This window comes from Meriones unguiculatus, chromosome 9 (genome assembly GCF_030254825.1).
Source record: "Meriones unguiculatus strain TT.TT164.6M chromosome 9, Bangor_MerUng_6.1, whole genome shotgun sequence".
In the NCBI taxonomy this organism is placed as follows: Eukaryota; Metazoa; Chordata; class Mammalia; order Rodentia; family Muridae; genus Meriones; species Meriones unguiculatus.
This window is the reverse complement of record NC_083357.1, coordinates 66745363-66766029: the sequence shown is the minus strand read 5'-3', so window position 1 is coordinate 66766029 and position 20667 is coordinate 66745363. Positions and strand designations below refer to the sequence as shown.

The following is a 20667-nucleotide window of genomic DNA, read 5'->3' as shown; positions in this document are numbered from 1 at the left end:
GTGGAGCTTGGGGAACAGGGTTGGACGCGCACCAGTGCAGGAAGGAGGCGAGAGGAGCCTTCCCAAGGGTCTGGAAAACTGGGGCAAGCACCCTGGAATGGATAGGGAACAAGAGAGCGTGGAATTGGGCACTAAACGGTGCAGGAAAGCCTGTGCTAAATGAGAGGTGGGGGGGGGCTGGGAGGGGAGGGCCCTGGTCCTAGACTCCCAAAGGAGGCACCTGAGCAAGAGGATTTTCGAATGGTTTCAGAAGAGCAGCGTTTAGAGAGACAGGGTGCAGGGTGGGTCAGTCATACTTTTTCTCTTCTGTGTCTTGTGTTGATGCTTTGATAACCCAAGGGGCACTTGTTCTGGAAAGATGCCCCCCCCCCCCGAGACTGTCTATTTCCTAGACACTGCCAGCAAGCACACCTGTCAGGTACACACTAGTCAGCTCCAAGCCCATCACTTCCTTCCCCCCACTCTCTCATACCTAGCCCCACGCCACCCCAGGGCAGGTCCCAGGCATCTGGAACATACTCCTATTACCCCAGAGCCCACTGATATCATGCCAGCTCACCAGTCCCAAGCTTGCTAGAGCTTGCTTGCCCTGATTCTGCTCTTTTCCTGTAGAAACCACAGCGGAGGCTCCAGGCCACACTCTCCTCTGCTTCCTGACACACCCCGGGACTTCCCCGTGTGGCCTTGCGTGGCACAGCTTGGCAGGTCTCCTTCTCTTGAAACTGTGAGTAATAAAAACTTCTTTTGATGGCATTGATCTCTCCATGCCATGCCTATAAATTATGACCTGGATGCCCTTGGGAGGAAGGAAGGAAGGAAGGAAGGAAGGAAGGAAGGAAGGAAGGAAGGCAACTATTATTTCTAGGGGCCACTGGCCCTAGAGAGGAAAGCACAAATTTTGCTGGGAGATAAACTAGGGTGAAATCATCCCCTTTCGCTTGGCTCTCCTTCATTGCCAGGGCCTCCTGATTTGTTCCCTGAGTAGGCTCATGCAACATTCCCATTTTTGTTTATTGCCAAGTTGAGTCTGGGGCTTAAGTCAGCTCATGGCTTCTCCCTTTGAGTGACCCTTTCAACCAGGCCTTCAACTGTTTTCATGTTACCAAGCAGCTCTAAAGCCAATGGGGAAGAAGATTTTTTTTTTTTTTCTGGGTCAAGCGAAGCTCCCAAATGACGGTTTTGATTTCTGAAGGGAAGGGTGAGGACTGAGCTGCCCGGGGTGAACTTCCCCATTTTTCTCCATTAGTCAGACCCCAAAGATGGGTTCCTTGGCATCCCTGGTGACCTCATTAACCACCTACTAACCTCCAGCGTCCCACCACATGAGAGCCGGAGGGTGGCTTCTCTCATTTCATCAATGTTGGGGCACTAGAGACTAAAAGTTAGGACCCTTCCTTCATTGTGGTCCATACCACACTTACCGGTTGTGTGGCCTTGGGTCTCAGTGTCTTCGTGGGTATGACCAGATGCACATGAGGCATCTGCTAGCCCTGAAGATCTAGAAGAGCCAATCTGCGGCGGCAACCTTGTCTCAGTTTCAGGCATGTATAGGGGGGTGCCTCATGCACGCACATGCGCATTTGTGCGTGTGTGGCGGTCTGGGTCGGCTGTCTTCCTCTATTATGCTCCACCTTACTTTCTGAGACGCGGCTTCCCCCTGAACCCGGAACTTAGCAGTTAGCTAGACTAACAAGCTTTTTAGCTCCTCTCCTCTCTGCCTACCAGTGCTTGGAATTCGAATTCAAGCTCTTTATCCACTGAGCCATACCCCAAAACCCGGAGGCTCTTGACCCTTTGCAGTAAGGAAATAAAGGATTTCTCTTTCCCAGAGTCCTTTGGGGCATACAGTCTCTGCCAACCTGACTCCCCGATAAGCATTATCTTGGACTATAGGGTGTCCTAGTCCCTGGGGTGACCATTCCGTTTTATACCTGGGAATGGGAGCCAGACGGGGGCTGGCGGTGCGTTAGCTGGGATAGTGGAGTGTCCTGCCCAAGGAGGGGCCGCAGAGGGCAGCGGGTATGTGTCGTGGAGCCGTGACTCACAGTTCCGGCATCCTGAGCGGGAAGGCCTCTCTCTTCTTTATCACTAAGAGCTGAATGTACGGCTCCTTTCTCTGCTCATGCCAAGCGTACGTACTTCACAGCCCCACACAGCCTTACCTCTTCTAGGCCTACCTCTCTACCACAGCTTCCCTGCCGGCCAGGCTCGCTGTCCTGATCCTTCTAGCCACACACCCCTCCCACCCCTGTCTCCAGAGCATAGAGCAGGGCCAACATCCCAGGCAAGACTGTTGACTGACGAAGCCATACTGAGGAAATATTAGTGTGTGTGTGTGGGGGGGGGGGAAGCCCCTCTTTCTCCGCAGAAGGGAAGCAGGTCACGATGGGGAAGGCTGAGGGCGCGTGCCCCATGTAAACTTACACAACCTCACGGGAGCTCTGAATCTGCTCTTTACAGATGGGGACTCACTGGGGGTGGGGGTGGGGGCGGGGGCAAATGCAGTCAGTTACGAACCAGTCTCATGGAGCCAAGCCCACTAGATGCTTGTACGCGCCTGCTCCCACTATTGAGCTAAACTGCCTCCTGGTGCAAAAAGGCTGGCTTCTCGCTCCAGGAACACCTGTTTCTAATGGCAGCAGGCCAGGGGACATAGGCAAGGTCTACATAAGCAGTAGGAGAAGAGGGGTCATGGCTGGAGCTCTGGGCACCTGCAGCCTTAAAAGGCCACTTTCTAGGAGACAAAGGTTTTTTGGTGGGGGGCGGGGCGGGGACAGGGGATGATTCCCTACTTCTTAGGGAAATCGGGGGTGGGGGTGGGGGTGGGGGAGAGGGCGGGACCTGAGCCTACCTCCTCATGAGCAGTTTTACATAACACATATAGATGGACGCACATACACACACTCAGTGCACACACATGCGCACATGCACACATGCCTCCCCACCCGGAGCAACACGGCTTCCCAGCCACCTCGGCCCTCCCCCCACCAAACCCCGTCTCCCTCCTACCCTATATGTGCAATCTTGTGAAAACTCCACCACTCTTAAGGTTAATAAGGCTCATTTGCTTAAGATAGCACCTGTTTCTATGGTGACTCCTGCCACCCAGAATCTGTTCATCAACGGAGACAAGAGAACAGTGACTTCCACCCTCTTTGAAAGGAGAGAGCTGGTTCTTAGTGAAAGGCTTAGTAGGCCAGCAGCCCAGAGAGCTCTGTGCATTTGTCCTGCCACCCTTGAAGGGGGGGGGAGTCCATCCATATGCCCCTCCCCACCATGCCACACAGAATCTGCTGGTTCCTCCCCAGGAGTACTGAGGAACTCTGGACTGGCTTCCTCCATCTCTTCCTCCTCTCCCTTCTTGTCTTCACTATCCTCTTCCTCCCTCTCTCCCTTCCCCTCTTCATCCTCTTCTTCCTTCCTCCTGCCTCCTTTCTGAAGAACAAAAAACCCAGTGAAAGAGGGCACGGCATTCTGGGCTCCTTGCTCTCCACGTTCTGATCTCCACACTAGCTCCAATGGGTTATTGGATGGCGGGATGGGGGGCGGGCAGGGTAGCTGGTGATTCCTAGGGTGCTCCTGGGTCTTTCTCCTCAGCCTCATTGTCACAACCTAAGCCTTTCACCCTAGCAAGTCTGGATTCCTGTAGCTGCCTCCAAAACATCCATCCTGGCAGGGGCCTTATCTATCCCCAATGTAGCCAGGATGCTGAAGGCTCCGCACACACCCTTCTCCCAAATGAGAGGTTCTGGTCCTACCCTACTCCGTGTCTCATCCTGGTCTTCTGGTTTGCAGCACCAACCACCGGTTGCAGATCACTGGGGAAGTGGGTCCCCAGGCAGGTGTGACTAACACATAAAGCCCCGCTGAGGAGTGACTCACCTTTCTAAACAAGTGAGAGTGGCTCCCATGTCCTCCCTCTAACAATGCCACTCTCCCTGCTACTCAGAAAATATTCTGTAGACAAGGAGAGCAAGCATGCGGGGAATTGCTTGGAACTCACAGTTTGCTTTATGTGTTCTGAGACCTGGGGAGAGCAGGTTGTGCTTATGAACAATGCCTCCTTGCAGAAAGACTGAGGGCTGCTTTGTAGAGGATCAGGTCTGGAGCTTGGTACCGGCACCAAGTTCTACCTGCTTGTCTCAGTTTGTAAAGGGGGCATAGGAGATCCACCCAAGAGCAAAGTCTACTACTTTGTTACCCAACGGGCAAGTGGCCTGGTAAACTTGGACGTATCACCTGGTCCCCGTCAAGACCGAGCTGGCTCACCATTTCCCCAGCCTCTCTGCCTGTCTCATCTCCTCTCAACGCAGGCTCCAGCTGGACAGGAACTGACTGTCAGTCACACTTGACTGTCAATCTAGCCTAGCCTCCTGCCCAAGCCCTTCAACTCAGCTTCTCCTTGGACAAATGCAAGGATAACTCCCTCTCTTGATGAAGCAGGACCTGGCTGTAAGCAACCTTGCACGTCTCGCTGTGCCAGGCTCCTGTCGGGCCCTCCTGGGATGTCAGACTTCTATCAGTCACCTGTTTGAGCTCTCCACGAGGGGTCCAAAAGGCCTTTTAGCATGAGCTTGTCTGTGTGTGTCCCTCTTGGTAAATGGCACCTAGCTGTAGGAGCTGCCATCGGGCTACTCTTCACCCTCTTTGTCTAATTCATCAGCAAGTCCTGATGGCTTCTGACCTCATGGCAGGCCCTGATGCTCTCCCCTCCGTGTCCTCTACTCTTGTCTTGGGGAAGACCACTGTCTCCCCTCTGGAAAGAACAAAATTGTCTCCTGGGGCTACCTGCAGCCATAGCACACAGCCAGAGCTTTTAGGCTATTTATTTATTGATCGATTAGAAGTCTTGCTGACTTGGCTGGTCTCAAACTCTGGGCTCAAGTGATCTTCCCACCTCCTACAGAGGAAACTACAGGTGTCTGGCATTGCACCTAGCTCCCAGGAAATTTCTTAAAAAAAAAAAAAATGATGTTTTTGTTTATGTGTATGAGTGTTTTGTTTGAATGTATGTCTGTGTACATGTTTGCCTGGTGCCTGAGGGGGTCAGGAGAGGGTATCCGATCCCCTGGAACTGGTGCTATGGATGATTGTGAGCTGTCATGTGGGTGCTGGGAGTTGAACTTGGCATAAGTGCTGTTAACCGCTGAGAACTTCCCTTCAGCCCCCCTCAGGCAATTTCTAACCTCTGGTCAAAGCCCTTCTCCAATCCATGTGTTAAAATCCTTGCCCCATTCTAGGTGTTCATATGCATTGATGTTTCTCAATTCCGGTGTATGTATTTTTTTTTTAATTCCTTTTCCCTTTGTTGTGGTGAGAGCACTTTATGTGAGAGCTCCCTGCTTGCGGTCTGAGTGTCTAATACAATGTTGTTAACTAGGTACTGGATCTTAATCATCTTGCATAACCCAAGCCTGAGATCTCTTCTATGGCAACACCTCTCCCCCACTCATCAGCTCTCTGTACAGTTACCTCACCTGGGGAGCCTTAAAAATGAGTGGAAACCTGTGCTGTAGCCCCCTCCAAGACTGATTTAACTGGTTTGGGTGTAGTTTCCATGGAGGCTCTATTGGGTGGTAAGGAACATTAGAGCCTCCATTTTGTCATGGCCTCTCTCGTCATGTCACTGACCTTATGTCCTGAGCACTTCCTCTTTCCTTGGTGGCAAGGTGAGCATCTACGTGGCTCATAGATCCAGACCTCGGGGGAGTCTGCTCCTAGTCCTCTTCCTCACCCCCCACTCAAGACTCCACTCCATCCCAGCACTTCCCACTCTGTACCAGTCATCATTTTTCTTCCCTGGCCCCTGTGGCAGAAGAGATTTGCCTGCATTAGCCTGCAGGGAGCTGAATGGAACCTGCTACCCAGGATGTGTGGAGTGCATGCTGAATGAATGAGTGAACGAATGAGTGAATGAAGAGTGAATGAATGAATGAATGAATGGATAGTGACAGTCATGGTTTGACCAGTTCAGAGAAAGACCAGTTGTGAGCATGTTCAGTGATCTAAAGGCTCTTTGTCTTCTGATGTGGCCTAAGATTAGCTTAACTGTCTTAACTCCTGAATTATGGTTTGACATTCTATTATTATCTGAAAATTCAGATTTAAGTTAGCTTCGGAATTAACAACAACTCTTTCTGATCGTTTCCTTCATGAACCTCTGACATGCCAGATCTTTCCCACTCTGAATGCGCAAAACTGATTTGAAGCCTAAATATAGAATTTTATATCAATCCCTATTAAAATTCAAATTTTTTTTTGCAATGAGGGCCCCTACTTCCTGTTTTTCAAAATCAACATTTTATGTTACTCATCATAACAACTACTTCTTGAAACTTTGTGTCACCTAATACGGTGAGTGTTATCACTGTTAAATATGGCGGCATGTTTTCCCTAAAAATACAGAATACGGCAAGGCTCGTACTGGGATTACATGGCTTGTCACCAGTGACTTCACAATCACTGCTCATTTATTTGTCAATGCTCTTCAGAACTGGTTTGTCAATGAGCCGCAAACCCACATCATGCCACAGGCATTGAAGCCAAGTCTCCTCTTTTCTCCCATAGGCTCCCAGGGTTGGTATGGTTTAAGCCTTCTCCAGTCAAGATGTGTTGTGCTTGCTTAGGGTTCCCTTCTGTTCATGACCATGTGCCGATAAAGGCATCCAAATGGTCTGGAGGACTGGTTTATAGGGAACCTATGTGGGTTCCCTTGTGTTGAGTTTCTCAGAGCGTCTGCTTATTGAACGCTTTTTGATTTTTGATGAGGTTGGCTAGTATGATGGCTCAGTGGCTAAAAAAGAGTATTTGCTGTTCTTCTAGAGGATTTGGGTTCAGTTCCCAGCACCTACATCAGGCAACTCACAAACTCACAACCACCTAAAAATTCCATTTTCAGCAGAGCTGACAGTCTTCTTCTGGCCTCGGAAGGTGCTGGCTCTCATGTAGTGAACATATATATATATATATATATATATATATATATATATATATATATGTGTGTGTGTGTGTGTGTGTGTGTGTGTGTGTGTGTATATATATGTTCAATATATATATATTGAAATAAATAAAAATTACAAACAACTTTTTTGATGAGGGTTGGTATGATACCAGCCTGAGTTCAAGAAACTGCGCTTCCCTTTCCCATTTCTGGAGAAGGCTTTATGGTCACACATCTTAGCTCTTTCTGGACCCCCGAAGGTGTAATTCATCTGGAGGTTCTGAGGTGGAAGTTTCTGGTTTCCTTGAAGACTCAGTGTTGTCGTGTGATGTTTTGCTGCAAGCTGGGCATGTGATCTTTTGCCCAGGTTGGCTTGTGAGAGGGCACAGTGATGCTTTGCTGTGAGCTCTCTCATGCAAGGGGGGTGACTTTGGCCAGATGAGAACATCCCTGGGTAGACTCTGAGGAGAGGAGATTTAGAGAGGTCCGCTCACAGTGAGGCATCACTGTTTGGATCAACATTGCTGTGCTGATCTTCGTGCTTCGACACTCGACTTTGCAGAGGGAAATGTTCTAGAGAACTTCTCAGGACAATCCAAAGTCTTGCGATTTCATGTTGCTGCTTGGTGTTGGCCTTTGGACTGGACTGCTGGTATCCTGATGACTGAGTTTGGTAATCCCCTAAAGACTCATGGACCCTAATCAGCAGGAAGTAGATGAGAAAGGTCTATAGCCCTTTTCCCTACTAATCTCCTACCTAAGGTTGAGGTGGTGGTGGAAGGGAGGTAAAGGTATTTAAGAACTTTAAATAAAGTAGGTTTGGTGAAAAATGTAAGCCTACAAGGTTCTGATGAACTTAAAGTATCTCGTATTTGCAGATTACAGAAGAGCATGTAGGATGAAGGGACAAAGCAAATGGTTCACCGAAAGATTTAGGGACAGATCAGAAGGAAGCTGTGCAATATTCAGAAATGGGCCTGGGCCTGCCTGAGGAGAGGGTAAAATATGGCTTCCAATAGGAGAGTAGTCTCATCATGTTTAGATTTTTAGAAATTGTTAGTGCCTTCCCCAATCCTACAACCTAACCTTTTTCTACTAGGCCCCACCTATCTTTTTTTTTAATATTTCATGTGTGTGAATCTTTTGCATGCACACATGTCTGTGTACCAAGTTTATGCCTCACAGAGATCAGAAGACAACATTGGATCCCCTGGAACTGGAGTTACTCGTGGTTGTGAGCCACCATGTTGGTGTTAGGGACCAAACCCAGGTCCTCCGAAAGAACAGCGAGGGCTCTTAAACAATGAGCCATCTCTCCATGGCTATGTATTCTTTTTTTAAATCCTGCTGATGGAAATGTAGGCTCTCTGTAGAACATGCTACTGTGAATCTTGGGGGGGGTTATCTTCTGAGTCACTGACCCCTACCTCTTACCAAGGGGGCAGTTTTCTGGGTCACCCATGTACTGTTGCTTCTAGTGACAAGGACCTCACTCCCACTTGCAGTAGACATTAAAGTTTTGGGGTAGTTCAAATTCTTAGAAAGTTCCTCCTGGTATCAAGAATTGCTTCCTGTCAAACGCTGCCCATGGGTCCTTCTGTTGCCCAAAGGGGGCCTCGGGTGGTCCCTGCCTCCTGGTGACGTCACTACACATCTTTGAAGATAGCTACTTTGACTGTTTCCTGGGGTCACCTCAGAAGACTACCCTCTCCCCTCCTTTTGTGATCGCTGATCTGGGGTGATTTCTAGACAGCCTTGTGGTGGTGCTGGCTGCTTTGGGTGGGTGGGGGAGGCTGTCACAAAACATTTTAAGGAAGGTTAGCCAGGGCAGAGGCCCCTCATTCTGGATATGGTATCTACCATCTTGCTTTCATTTATTCTCAACAGCATTGCAAACATGAGGACCTTTCCTCAGATCCTAGGAGCATTCAGAGAGTCTACCATGGCCCCTCCTCCCAAAGCCCCTTCTGTCTCTACCTAAGAAGCACCTGCCACCATGTGTTCGTTAGGTTTTTTGTTTTTCTTTCATTTGATACAAATTAGGGTCACCTAAGAGGGAGCTTAACTGAGAAGATGCTCCCATCATATTGGCCTGTAAATAAGTCTCTGTGGACACTTTCTTGATTAATGATTGATGAAGGAGGGCCTGGCCCATTGGCGGTGGTGCGATCCCTGGGCAGGTGGTATAAGAAAGCAGGCTGAGTGAGCTGTGGAGAGCAAGCCAGGAAGGCTGCACTTCTTCATGATGTCTGCTTCAGTACCTGCCCTCAATTCCCTTGATGATGGACTGTGACCCATAAGCCAAGTAAACCTTTTCCTGCCTTCACAAGTTGCTTTCAGTCATGGTCTTTATCACAGTAATTGAAAGGAAACTAGAACACACAGACTAGGTGACTGAGGCCCAGGGGACAGTGACAAGCCCAGGTCACTTACATTGGGACAGGAATAGATTGGGACTGTGGGTGAATAGTTGGGTCCATTGTACAGCCCTGTCCAAGAAGCAGAGCCAAGACCAGGTCCTGCACTTCAGAGCCGCTGGTGGAGGAGGAGAGCAAGACTGTGATGTGCTCTGTGTATGTGTGTGTGTGTGTGTGTGTGTGTGTGTGAGAGAGAGAGAGAGAGAGAGAGAGAGAGAGAGAGAGAGAGAGAGAGGGAGAGAGAGAGAGAGAGAGGGAGAGAGAGAGAGAATGTTTTCTGCCTGCTCCAGGAATTCTCCTGGATGGCAGAATTGGTTTCCATAACGACTTTCTGATATAAACATATTTGATAAAAATAAGTTAACAGTGGAGCTGTGGTAGAGCAGATTCTCGGAGTGCAGAGAGAGAGAGAGGGAGAGAAAGAGCGAGCTTTGAAGAATTGAAGAACGGCATTTTCTTTCTTTTCCTCCCCTCCCTTTTCTACTTAACATAAACCCACTGAAAACCTTTACCATATTCCTATGTGCACAAGCCCCCTTTCTGTGTGCCGCACATTCATTCTCTCTCTCTCTCCTTCCCTCCCTCCATCTCTCCCTCCCTCTCCTTAGTTACCTGAAGCACTGCAGTATGTATGGGATAATATGATAAATTCATTTCCAATTCACTGCATTATCCCTTGAATATTTTAATGACTCATTGAATGGAGTAAAAAAAAAAGCTATTTCAAATGAACAATTATGCTGCATTAGTCTAAGGGCTGATTATATTTAAACACTGCTCACATGGATAACAGGACACAGCGACCTCAGCATAGGAGAGCTAATTTGGCTCTTATCTCCAAATAATTTTACACCGCAAATTACCGTGAAAACCTAAAGGGCTTTAAAAACATTCATCAAAAGATAATATTCTACTTTGTAGCAACATTTTATTTAAATTATTTTGAATGGGAGTGAAGGCATCTCTGGGGTAGGACAATGACAGTTGAGTGAGGGGACTGTGAGTGATAAGAAACTGGCAAGGGGTTAAAAACAAAAGCAGAAAGTGTTGGGGAGGAAGGGCCTGCAGCCTCTGCCCAAGAAGTACACAGAAGCCTGACCAGGAAGCCAGCACCTTGCCCTGATGTTAGGGGTGGGAGAGGCCTGATCTCATAGGGAGGTCAGAGGGCAATCGCCAGAGTCTGGGTGACAAGGCTGACTGCTCCTAAAACTGCATGGTGGCACATTCCTGTAGATCTAGCACTCTGGGGACAGAGGTAGGAAAACTGCAATTGCAAGTTCTCTGTCTGTCTGTCTATCTCTCTTTACACACACACATACACACACACACACACACTCACATATGCACACACAACATATACAGACAGACCGGTGGACACACACACAGAGACAGACAGGCAAACACAGTAATAAAACAGCAACCTCAAAAACATTAACAAAGAAGCAAACAACAACAAAAAGGAACTGCTTATCAAGCCCATCTCTTCAATTTGCCCTCTTCATCTCAACTGGTGGTCCTGATAAAGATAATTTATTCTGCTTTTTGTTGTTAGCTGCGTTCTGGTTATAAAAAAACAACACATTCCATAATTATTTATAGGTACATATGTAAATCTCTACAGGGTCTGCTGCTTGGTTTATTAGGAATGAGGACAGAATGCTACTTTCTGTGCTGCCTCTTTCTAGGAAGGCTTCTCTTCTTTACGTATTTAATCTCCTTCCTCGATCCTGCCCCGGGGAAGAACGTTTTTTTTCAGTGGAGAAGCCAAATTCTCAGAGATGTCAGGGGAGTTGTCTGAGATCATTCAGGAGCACACTGGAATATACATTTTTTACAAAATGTATTTACTCTATGTGTGTATGTATATGTGTGCATGCATGCATTTGGGGGAAAAAGGACAACCCCCACCCCACCACCACTCTCAGATCCTCTGTTTGAGAGAAGGTTTCTCATTGGCCTGGACTTTAACCAAGTAGGTTAGAAGAGCCCCAGGGGTCTTTCTGTTTCTGCTTCCCCAGTGTTGGGGTTACTAGTATAAGCCCAGTTGTTGTTGTTTTAATCTGTTTATTTTTCACACATGAGCTCTGGGGCTTGAACTCAGGCTCTTATGTTTCTGAGGCAAGTACTTTGTCAACAGAGTGAACTCCCCAACCCCAGCGTGGGTCACTCAAACACATGTAGAAGTCAAAAGCAGGGAGCCAGTGTAAGCCCTGTTTGTTGGGTCTTCTATTCCTCTTATTCATCTAACATACTTAGAGGTCCTTTAAAGACACACACACACACACACACACACACACACAACCTCTTATTACAGAAAAAAAAATTCCACCCTATAGAAAAGTAGACAGAATAATGACTCCTTAGAGGTCCTTTTGATTCAACTCAGAATCATTTGCCATTTACGGCTGCCAAAGGTTGAGGGCACCGAATGAAAGAGGAAGCATGAACTTGGCGGCTCTTTTTCCTTTCTTAAAACAAAAAAGACATTCAGGACAAATTTTTGAATCATTGACTGTTTCTAGGAAGATTTTCTTTTTTGGAAGAAAAAAAAAGGTACTCTTGTCTCCTTAATTATTCTTCATATTCTTTGTCACCAATCATGATATTCTTTGTGAAAAGTATTCATGTACCATCTCCCCATGTTTAATATTCCCATTAACAATTAAAAAAAAAGTCTAATGAAAATATCTGCATGAAAAGCCCTGAGTGCTAATTTCAGAGACAAATAAGACAAGGAGCCAATAAACTCTTCTCCTGGCGTGAATGATACAGACTAATTGATATCTCAATTGGGCTTCAGCAGAATTGAAAAGAAACTGGAGGATGCGGCCCAGGGTGGAGGATGCTATCTCACTGTGCGCTGCTAGAAATCGTTGCTTTGTCTTTTACAGTGGCATCTCAGTCCTCAGGCCAAGCTAGCCTAGCGCTCCAGGTCTTCCTGCTTCAGCTTCCAGGGTTCGGGGATCACAAGTGTGCACCCCCACTTCCGGCTTCAATTGGAAAGCTCTTTCACTGGGTGAGAGAGAGTTTCAGAGAGGGTCCAAGGATCACCCCGTGTATTGTCTGCACCCCTGCATTCTTTGGCATGGCCACGTTGGGGGGCTTCCACCTACTCCCATTGCTGAGCTGATGGGAGCCGACAAGTAATGGAAGTTCTAGCCAGGCCTGCTCCTGGACCCTTCTGATATCTCCCCTGTGTAGGACAGCATCTTCGTGGGCTTTTTGTTTGTTTTTTTGTATTTGTGGCAAGAGAGGTACTTGGCTCTGAGCAATGGCAATAAGAGCGTAGCTCCCGACTGTTTAAAGCGAGCTACATGCTATGGGTTTTCGCCATAAGCGTTTTACTTGAAATGACCCAGAGAAGTACCATTTCCAACAGTGTGAGGCAGAGACTCTAAATATTTTCCACCTTTCAGGTGAGCACATTCAGACCTGAAGAAGCTGAGCAACTAGCCCAAGACCATTCAGCTAAAAGCGGTGAGTTTGGGATTTGAACCAGAACAGATGGACTCTACAGTCATTGGTCTTAACCACTTCACTAGGACTGACTCTCTTTCTGGGCATCTTTCTGCCTCCTGCTCTCTATCTAAGATGTCCAGGTGCCTACAACCTTATCGTCGTCTATCTGGACCCTGTGAGCCTGACGTTAGGGTGTGTGTGTTTAGGGTGGGAGCAGGGGTGGCTACAGGTGTTCCCATGGCTCCTAAGAACTGCTTTCTATACTGTCCTAGTATGGATAACCTTTCAAAATATTATCTCCACCGAAGGGCTTCTGTGGCCATGCCGTAGCCTGCTGTCCAGTTAGAGCTGGCTGCCTGATGCCATGCCAGATTAAGTGCCTCAAAGTTTCTTTCTTTGTCCGTTAATCACAGGGGCCACACTGTTGCTCTGTTTGCAGTGACCTTACTGCATGCCTTACTGATGAGTGTGTTTGGGTGTAGTTGGGTAGGTGTTGGTGGTGTGTGGGGTGTACTTTTATGGGGTCTACAATACAGGCCAGTGTGCTTTATATGCCAAGGTAGCCTTCCCTGGGCACTGTGCCCTGCAAGCCTGTATTCAAAACCCAGGAGGGAGCTGTAATCATGGAAACGTGGCACGGAGACCATTTTCATCTTACAGAGGGAGTATGATGGTTGCTGGGACACAAGGAAGCTGATGGAGATGGTGGGACCACCACAGCAGTATAGCAAGGTATGATTGATTTGGAGTCTGCAGCGGCAGTCTGTGGAGGATGTCGCTGAACCTCCTCAGGCCCTGCTTTCCCATCCCTCAATGGGTCAATGCTGGCTCTCAAAACAACTGAGGTTTCAACGATTCCCAAAGCACTTTTACCTGAACACAGCCCTAGAAATAGATGATGTTAGTCAACCATCCCGGCCCTGAGCACTGCTGTCTTCCCCGCCCTGTGAGTTCCTCTGAACTGCTTGGTCAAGGTGGAGACCATGTCATCTGTATGTCTGCAAAGCTCTTCCACAGCACAGCTGGAGAATTCTGTGGCACCACAGAGGCTGGCTTAGTTATTGCTCCAAGAAATTTCAGCTTCATCAGGACAGTGACCAGGCTGTCTCTGTCCCCTTGGACTTTCAGTTGCCAGGTAACGGGCCCCTCCATACCCAAGTTTGTGGAGATCATAAGTTCTATGGCGAGGCGGACCCGAGAATTTATGTTCTTCCAAGGCATCAGCCTACCCTTCCGTGTGAACTCCAAGTTAGAGAACTGGCTCTTAGGCTTGGCCAGAACCCCCACCTTCTACCCTTCTGCCTTTGACAGAGCTCCGGGACCTAAGACGTGAACCCACTTGGCTGATGCCACCTTTCTGGCTATCAGAACACGAAGGCAGGTGGCAAGGCCAAGTGACTCCATGAGGGAAATCCACAGCTTCCTGCCGGGCACCCAGAGGAGGGAAAGTGGGTGGTGATGTGACAGAAACCTGAGCCTCTACTGGGCAAAGGGGAAGTGAGGGCCATGCCCTGGCAGGTGGCTTTGCTTAAGCTCTGTGGCTTAGCAGCCTTGCCTGACAGCTGCCACATGTCACCTGCCACCTGCTGTGTCTCTGAGCAAGCCTTCTGGGGCTAAATCCTTGTTCACAGCACAGAGCTGGTGTGAGAAATATGTCCCAAGTAAGTATCAGGGTGATGGGAGTGGGTGGAGAGGGAGTGTCAGACATCAATGGAAGCTATGTCACAGTATCAGGGCTACTCAGCTGGGAAACCATTCTACCCACGTAGCTTTTTCCTCTGGCCTGAGAATCCCAACCGGAACCTTCTCACAGGGAGTTGTGTATGCATGCATGCATGCGTGCCTGTGTGTGTGTGTGTGTGTGTGTGTGTGTGTGTGTGTGTGTGTGTGTGTGTTTGGAGGGAGGCTATAAGTGTGACCTTCTGGTGAAAATCCTTTCTTGAACTTCCACCCCAAGAGCTTTACCCAAGTCTGGAAAACAACAATGCTCTAGATGGAGACCAATCTGACGGGCATCCCAGCTCGTCCCTGCCACATACCAGGACCCTCCCTCAGCCCTCTCTCTTAGTTAACTGCCAATTTCTCCCACAGCCTGCTCAAGGAGAAGCGCTGGTAACCAGGAATCTGGCTCCACTGCAGGTCAAGAAGCCTCATCAGGGCAATAGCTAGGCAGCTCCTGAGAAAGCTATCCCCTTGATTCCCACAAAGCATCCTGGTGCTGGGACATGGTTCATTGCTGAGGGTAACTCTCCCTTCCCTGCCCACTCTGGTGTGTGAGTCCTCCCTTGTTAAATTGATGTTCTTTCTTCTGCCCATGGCTCTAGCAGTCAAGACACTAGCCTTTGCTCTTCACTAGCCTTTGTCAGGGTGGCCACAGAGTGTCAAAGAGTGTGGGCCACACTTGGCAGAGAAACAGGGAATGCCTGGTCTGGAACCATCTCTTAAGTCACAGCACATTCAAGCTTCGCTTTGCTAGTTTCTATTAATCTTGTAGAGCAAAGGGCTTTGTACATTCTTTGCAAACGCTACTTGTAGGTTGTCTGGGCACTGATCCTGAAGGCTATGAGCTGGTGTGGATTTCTCCAAAGTATACTGCCAGGCTGCTCATGACTACCAGATATCATGATTGAACAGGATTTGGAAACAAATGTGCGATGTATACAGTTGGGCCTCTGGTATCTGTGGGTTCCATGTCCTCAGAGTCAACCAAAAGCAGATTGAAGAAAATATATGTAGAGAGAAAATTATGTTTGTGAGCATGGGTGGGCATTTTTCTCCCTGTCACCAATTCCCTAAACAATACAGTACAACAAGCTATTTATGTAGCATTTACACTATATTGGGTGTGATAATCCTCTAGACCTGATTTAGAGTATGTGAGAAGATGCTTATAGGCTTGATTCAAACACTTTTATATAAGAGACTCCTGGGGGGGGGTGTTCCTGGGGACATTGAAAGTTGACTGTACTGTCTATTAGGACAGCAATATCTTTGAAAGGCCACTTGATGAGACATGAGATCAAATCAGTTCAAGCCTGAAGATCTAACGCTCATGTGTTGATACAGTGTGATCTTTGGGCATACTCTGAAAAGGGCAGGCTAGGCTTCTCCCCAGCCATCATGAAACAAACTTACAGGCAGCTGCTTATTTCTGTATAAAGAGGGAACTCGCCCTGCATCTACTGCGCCCCTCATACAGCAGTGGGAAGGCCCATCAAATGCTCTTCACTCCTTCCAACAGAACTAGGGACCACCCCACCAAATCCACAGTGATGTGCTTGTGGACTTCCATAAGTTCTGCAAGTCAGTTCCTCGGTCATTGATGCCTTGCAATCAACATCGAAGAGGAGACCTCTATCATAAGGAACAGCAGGTGCACAGAATTGGAGTTTTCCACTGCTCTTATCCAGCCCACCACAGCTCAGGTTTAGATGTGTTGTTTTAAATTCTTAGACACTTTGCGAATCTGACCCAGAAGGCCCCCGTCGCCCTCCTCTCTAACTCTCCTGAATGAATGCTAACTCTACGGAATGAAAACAGTATGATGGCCTCCCAGCTACAATCCCAAACAATTTCTTGTCAAGTTTGAGTTGAAAACACCCCTTTGTCTCCTTACTATGATGTCGGACACCACCCAGTGTCTCCAGTATTTCATGGTGGGCTCATTCCTGCTGGGCGCATCCGGATCCACCATCACCAGCACGTACGATTTATCCTGTAACACATGCATCAAGAAGTGATGTGACACCGTGGCTGGCATTTAATAGGAGAATATCTATTAGGGGAAGATTTAACTCCCCCTTCCCAGCTGAGGATGCAGCCAGTGCCTACTCCATCCGACTTGCTTTGTTATTTCCCTCGTGTTGCATGCTTATTCTCAGAAAGATCCAGTCTAGCCAGGCATGGTGGTGCATGCCTGTAATCCCAGCACTCAGGGAGGCAGAGGGAGGTAGATCTCTGTGAGTCTGAGGCCAGCCTGGTCTACAAAGTGAGTCCAGGACAGCCAAGGCTACCCTGTCTCAAAAAAAAAAAAAAAAGAAAGAAAGAAAGATGAAGAAGTCTGTGAGCTAGTCTATAGGACTCTTGGCCTTGATGAAGAAATAAAGCCAACAAGATTTTCCTAAGAACCTGGTGGTGGGGGTTTTGGGTTCGTGCCATTATGCTAGGTACTTGGAAGGAAACAGGAAAACCTACAGCACGGTGTCAGCCCTCCAGGAGCTTCCAGTACACTTTCAGATACTGCTCACCCAACAAGCCAGTGAGAGCTTGCTTGGTGTCAGAGCCACTGGGGAGCTTCCAACAATCAGTAGCTGAACACCTGTGTCCTGGAAACTACTCTGGGCTTTAGAACACAACATACTAACATACACATGCCCAGGAAACTTGTTTTAAGATATGGGTAATAAGAGGAAGGGACACATTCAGTTGCGACCAGTGCTTGGTTGAAAGTGCAACAGGGTGAGCTGAGGAGGCATAGGCAGAAGTGGGGGAGGGAAAGAAGGGAGGGAAGGAGGAAGGGAGGGAGGGAGAGAGAGGAAAGGACGGAAGGAGGGAGAGGGAGAGAGAGAGAATATGCTAAGGCTTTTCCTGGTGGATTTGTTGAAAAGAACTCTTGTGGCCTGAACAAGGGCAGACAAAGGGAAGAGTGGACATGATGAGTGGAAGGTGGCAGTGGGGAGATGCAGAAGATTTTCTAGGCCTGGGTGAGGAGTGAAATTTGACTCTAAGTACAGCAGGATCACTCAGGACAGCATTATGCCTTGTTTTATGTTTTTTGGGAGGTCAGTTGGGCAGCCAGGCAAAGAAGGTGAAGCAGGAGAGAAAAGAGGCAGCAAGAAGCTGGGAAAGGATGATAGTATCTTGAATGACAATAGTAGAGATGGAACCAGAAACCAGTAGGTGGCTTAGAGAAGCATTTTCAGGTAGACTCCACAGGACTGGCTAATGGAATGGATAGTAAAGCAGAGAACAGGGGGTGGGAGAAAGAAAATTGGGAGTGACTTCTCATTTTTGGCTTAAGAACCTGGGCAATTTGTTGGTTTTGTTCTGTCCTTGAGACAGGGTCATGCTGGGTAGCCCAAGCTGGCTTTGAACTCACAGTCCTCTTGCTCTTGCCACTGAGTGTTGGGATTACAGGTGTGGGCCACCGTGCTTGGCCAGCAACTGGGCCAATGAACACACAGAGATTAGGAGGGGAGAATGTTTGGCTTTCTGTTTCAGAACTGATATGTTTGAAAGGTGGGAGAGAACACAACCTAAATCTGCATCTCAGAATCTGGAGGGCAAGGTTAACCACAGTAAAAGAAGTGTATGTTCATTTGTGAGCCACAGAGATGGAGTCTGTAAGCACATAACAATGAGAGAGTGGACACAGGAGAAAAGAGGGCTGATGACTGAGCTCTGGACCATACAAACACTGAGGACGAAATCTGGCAAAGGAAACAGAGGGAGGCCAAGGAGGTGAGACCTGGAGAGCAGGTGATGATAAGACCTGTCTGGGTGGAGTTAGAAGGAGTGGAAATGGCTGAGAAGACATGGGTCATAAGGAATTGAAGATGCTGTTAAAGATGGAAAAGGACAGGAGCCTACCACAGAGGGCCTCTGAAAGACTCTACCCAGCAGGGTATCAAAGCTGAGACTTATAGCCAAACTTTGAGCAGAGCACAGGAAATCTTATGAAAGAAGGGGGAGAGAGAAAGACCTGGAGGGGACAGGAGCTTCACAAGGAGAACAACAGAACCAACAAATCTGAGCCCAGGGGTCTTTTCTGAGACTGATACTCCAACCAAGGACTATGCATGGAGACAACCTAGAATCCCTGCTAAGATGTAGCCCATGGCAGCTCATTGTCCAAGTGGGTTCTCTAGTAAGGGGAACAGTGACTGTCTCTGCCATGAACTCAGTGGCTGGCTCTTTGATCACCTCCCCTTGAGGGTTGGCGGGGGAGGGGCAGCCTTACCAGGCCACAGAGGAGGACAATGCAGCCAGTCCTGATGAGACCTGATAGGCTGGGGTCAGAGGGAAGGGGAGGAAGACCTCCCCTATCATTGGACTAGAGGAGGGGCATGGGAAGTGAAGAGGGAGGGAGGGTGGGGTTGGGAGGGGAGGAGGGAGGAGGCTACAGCTGGGATAAATTATAATAACATTTTTTTTAAAAAAGATGACATGGAGAATGGTTGAGATATGGGGTGGCTTCCACTAGGGAAGAGAGAGTCAAGGGATTTTTTTATTTTCTTTTTTGATGGATGATACACAGGAATGCTTGCAAACCAGTTGGGATCATCTAGTAGAAAAGAGGGTACAGATGGCAGAGAGAAGGGGGATGATCATGAAAACCATGTCTCTAGTAAGACAGGATTCAGAAGAAACCAGAAACTGGGCGTTTGTTAAGATCAGGGACAAATGAAGAAATGGAAGATGCAACAGTAAGGAACCCTGGCTGTATCTTCTCATTGCTTGTGGCTTTTTCTGATTTAGAGGCAAGGTTATTAGGAGGAAGGAATTATGGGTAATTTGGGGATAGGGAGAAATATAGGACTATAATCTTTTTAAATTTTTTATATTAATTACAGTTTAGTCACTTTGTATCCCAGCTATAGCCCCCTCCCTCCTGCTCTTCCAATGCCCCCATCCCTCCCTCATCTCCTCCCAAGCCCCTCCCCAAGTCCACTGATAGGGGAGGTCCTCCTCCCCTTCCATCTCACCCTAGCTTATCAGGTCTCATCAGGACTGGCTGCATTGTCCTCCTCTGTGGCCTGACAAGGCTGCTCCCTGCTCAGGGGGTGGTGGTCAAAGAGCCAGCCACTGAATTTATGTCAGAGACAGTCCCTGTTCCCATTACTAGGGAACTCACTTGGATACTGAGCTGCTATGGGCTACATCTGAGCAGGGGTTCTAGGTTATCTCCATGCATGGTCCTCGGTTGGAGTATCAGTCTCAGAAAAGATGCCTGTGTCAGATATTTTGGTACTGTTTCTCTTCTGTGGAGCTCCTGACCTCTCCAGGTCTTACTGTCTCCCCTTTCTTCCATAAGATTCCCTGCACTCAGTCCAGAGTTTGGTTATGAGTCTCAGCGTCTGCTATGATACCTTGCTGGGTAGAGTCTTTCAGAGGCCCTCTGTGGTAGGCTCCTGTCCTGTTTCCTCTTTTCTCCTTCTTCCAGTGTCCAATAGGATTATATTCTACAGTGGCAAGCTAGTTAATTGCAGTAATTAGGCTTAACTCAGGTGGAGGCTTAGGCTAGTGACCTACTGGAAAAAGTAAGGTTGGGAGAGAGGCACAGGCATCTTGACCGTTCTCCTGATCTGGACACAGACATAACTGCTCCACAGTGTTCCAAGAATTCCAGCAGAGAAGCATTTATGAAGTGCTGAGGGAATGTCGAGGAGGGCAGTCTGAATTGTTCTGTTAGAAATATATGTTTGAGTTTGATCTTGAAGGATAAGCAAGTGAAAGATGAGAGAAATCTCTTTCTAGGCAAAGCAAATACTGTGTGTGAAGACAAGGGGCTGCTTGGAAAGTGAGAGACAAGTCCAGAGTGAGTCCGTAATTCTGTCCTGGGCAGATTGTGCCAAGCTGAGCTGGAAGACAATGAGCAGATAAGCGGGGTGTTGGAAAGTACAGGCAGAGACGGCGTTCTCATGCATTTCCCAAGATTTGGAAGGCTGGCATGTATCTGGGGGTAGCAAAGCCCATCCAGGGATAACTCATGGAGAATAAAAGGAAGAACCCTGGAACTCAAGGTAGTGTGGAGATAAGACAGCAGAAGGGAGTTAGTCTAAAGTCTGGGAGTCACAGAGCTGTGGACCCTGAGAGGATGGAAATGGGGCAGAGTGGCACTAGGGAGATGAG

The 20667-nt window shown here is 48.1% G+C and overlaps 1 protein-coding gene across 1 annotated transcript in view; it reads right to left on the bottom strand.

Moving 5' to 3' along the window:
- The window catches only part of Pebp4 (phosphatidylethanolamine binding protein 4), a 206780-nt gene that overhangs the window by 79073 nt on the left and 107040 nt on the right, over positions 1-20667 (bottom strand). Inside the window, exon 3 of the mRNA XM_021651211.2 lies at positions 16433-16531. Coding sequence (XP_021506886.1) covers positions 16433-16531 — 99 coding nt within the window. The remainder of the gene's footprint in view (positions 1-16432; positions 16532-20667) is intronic.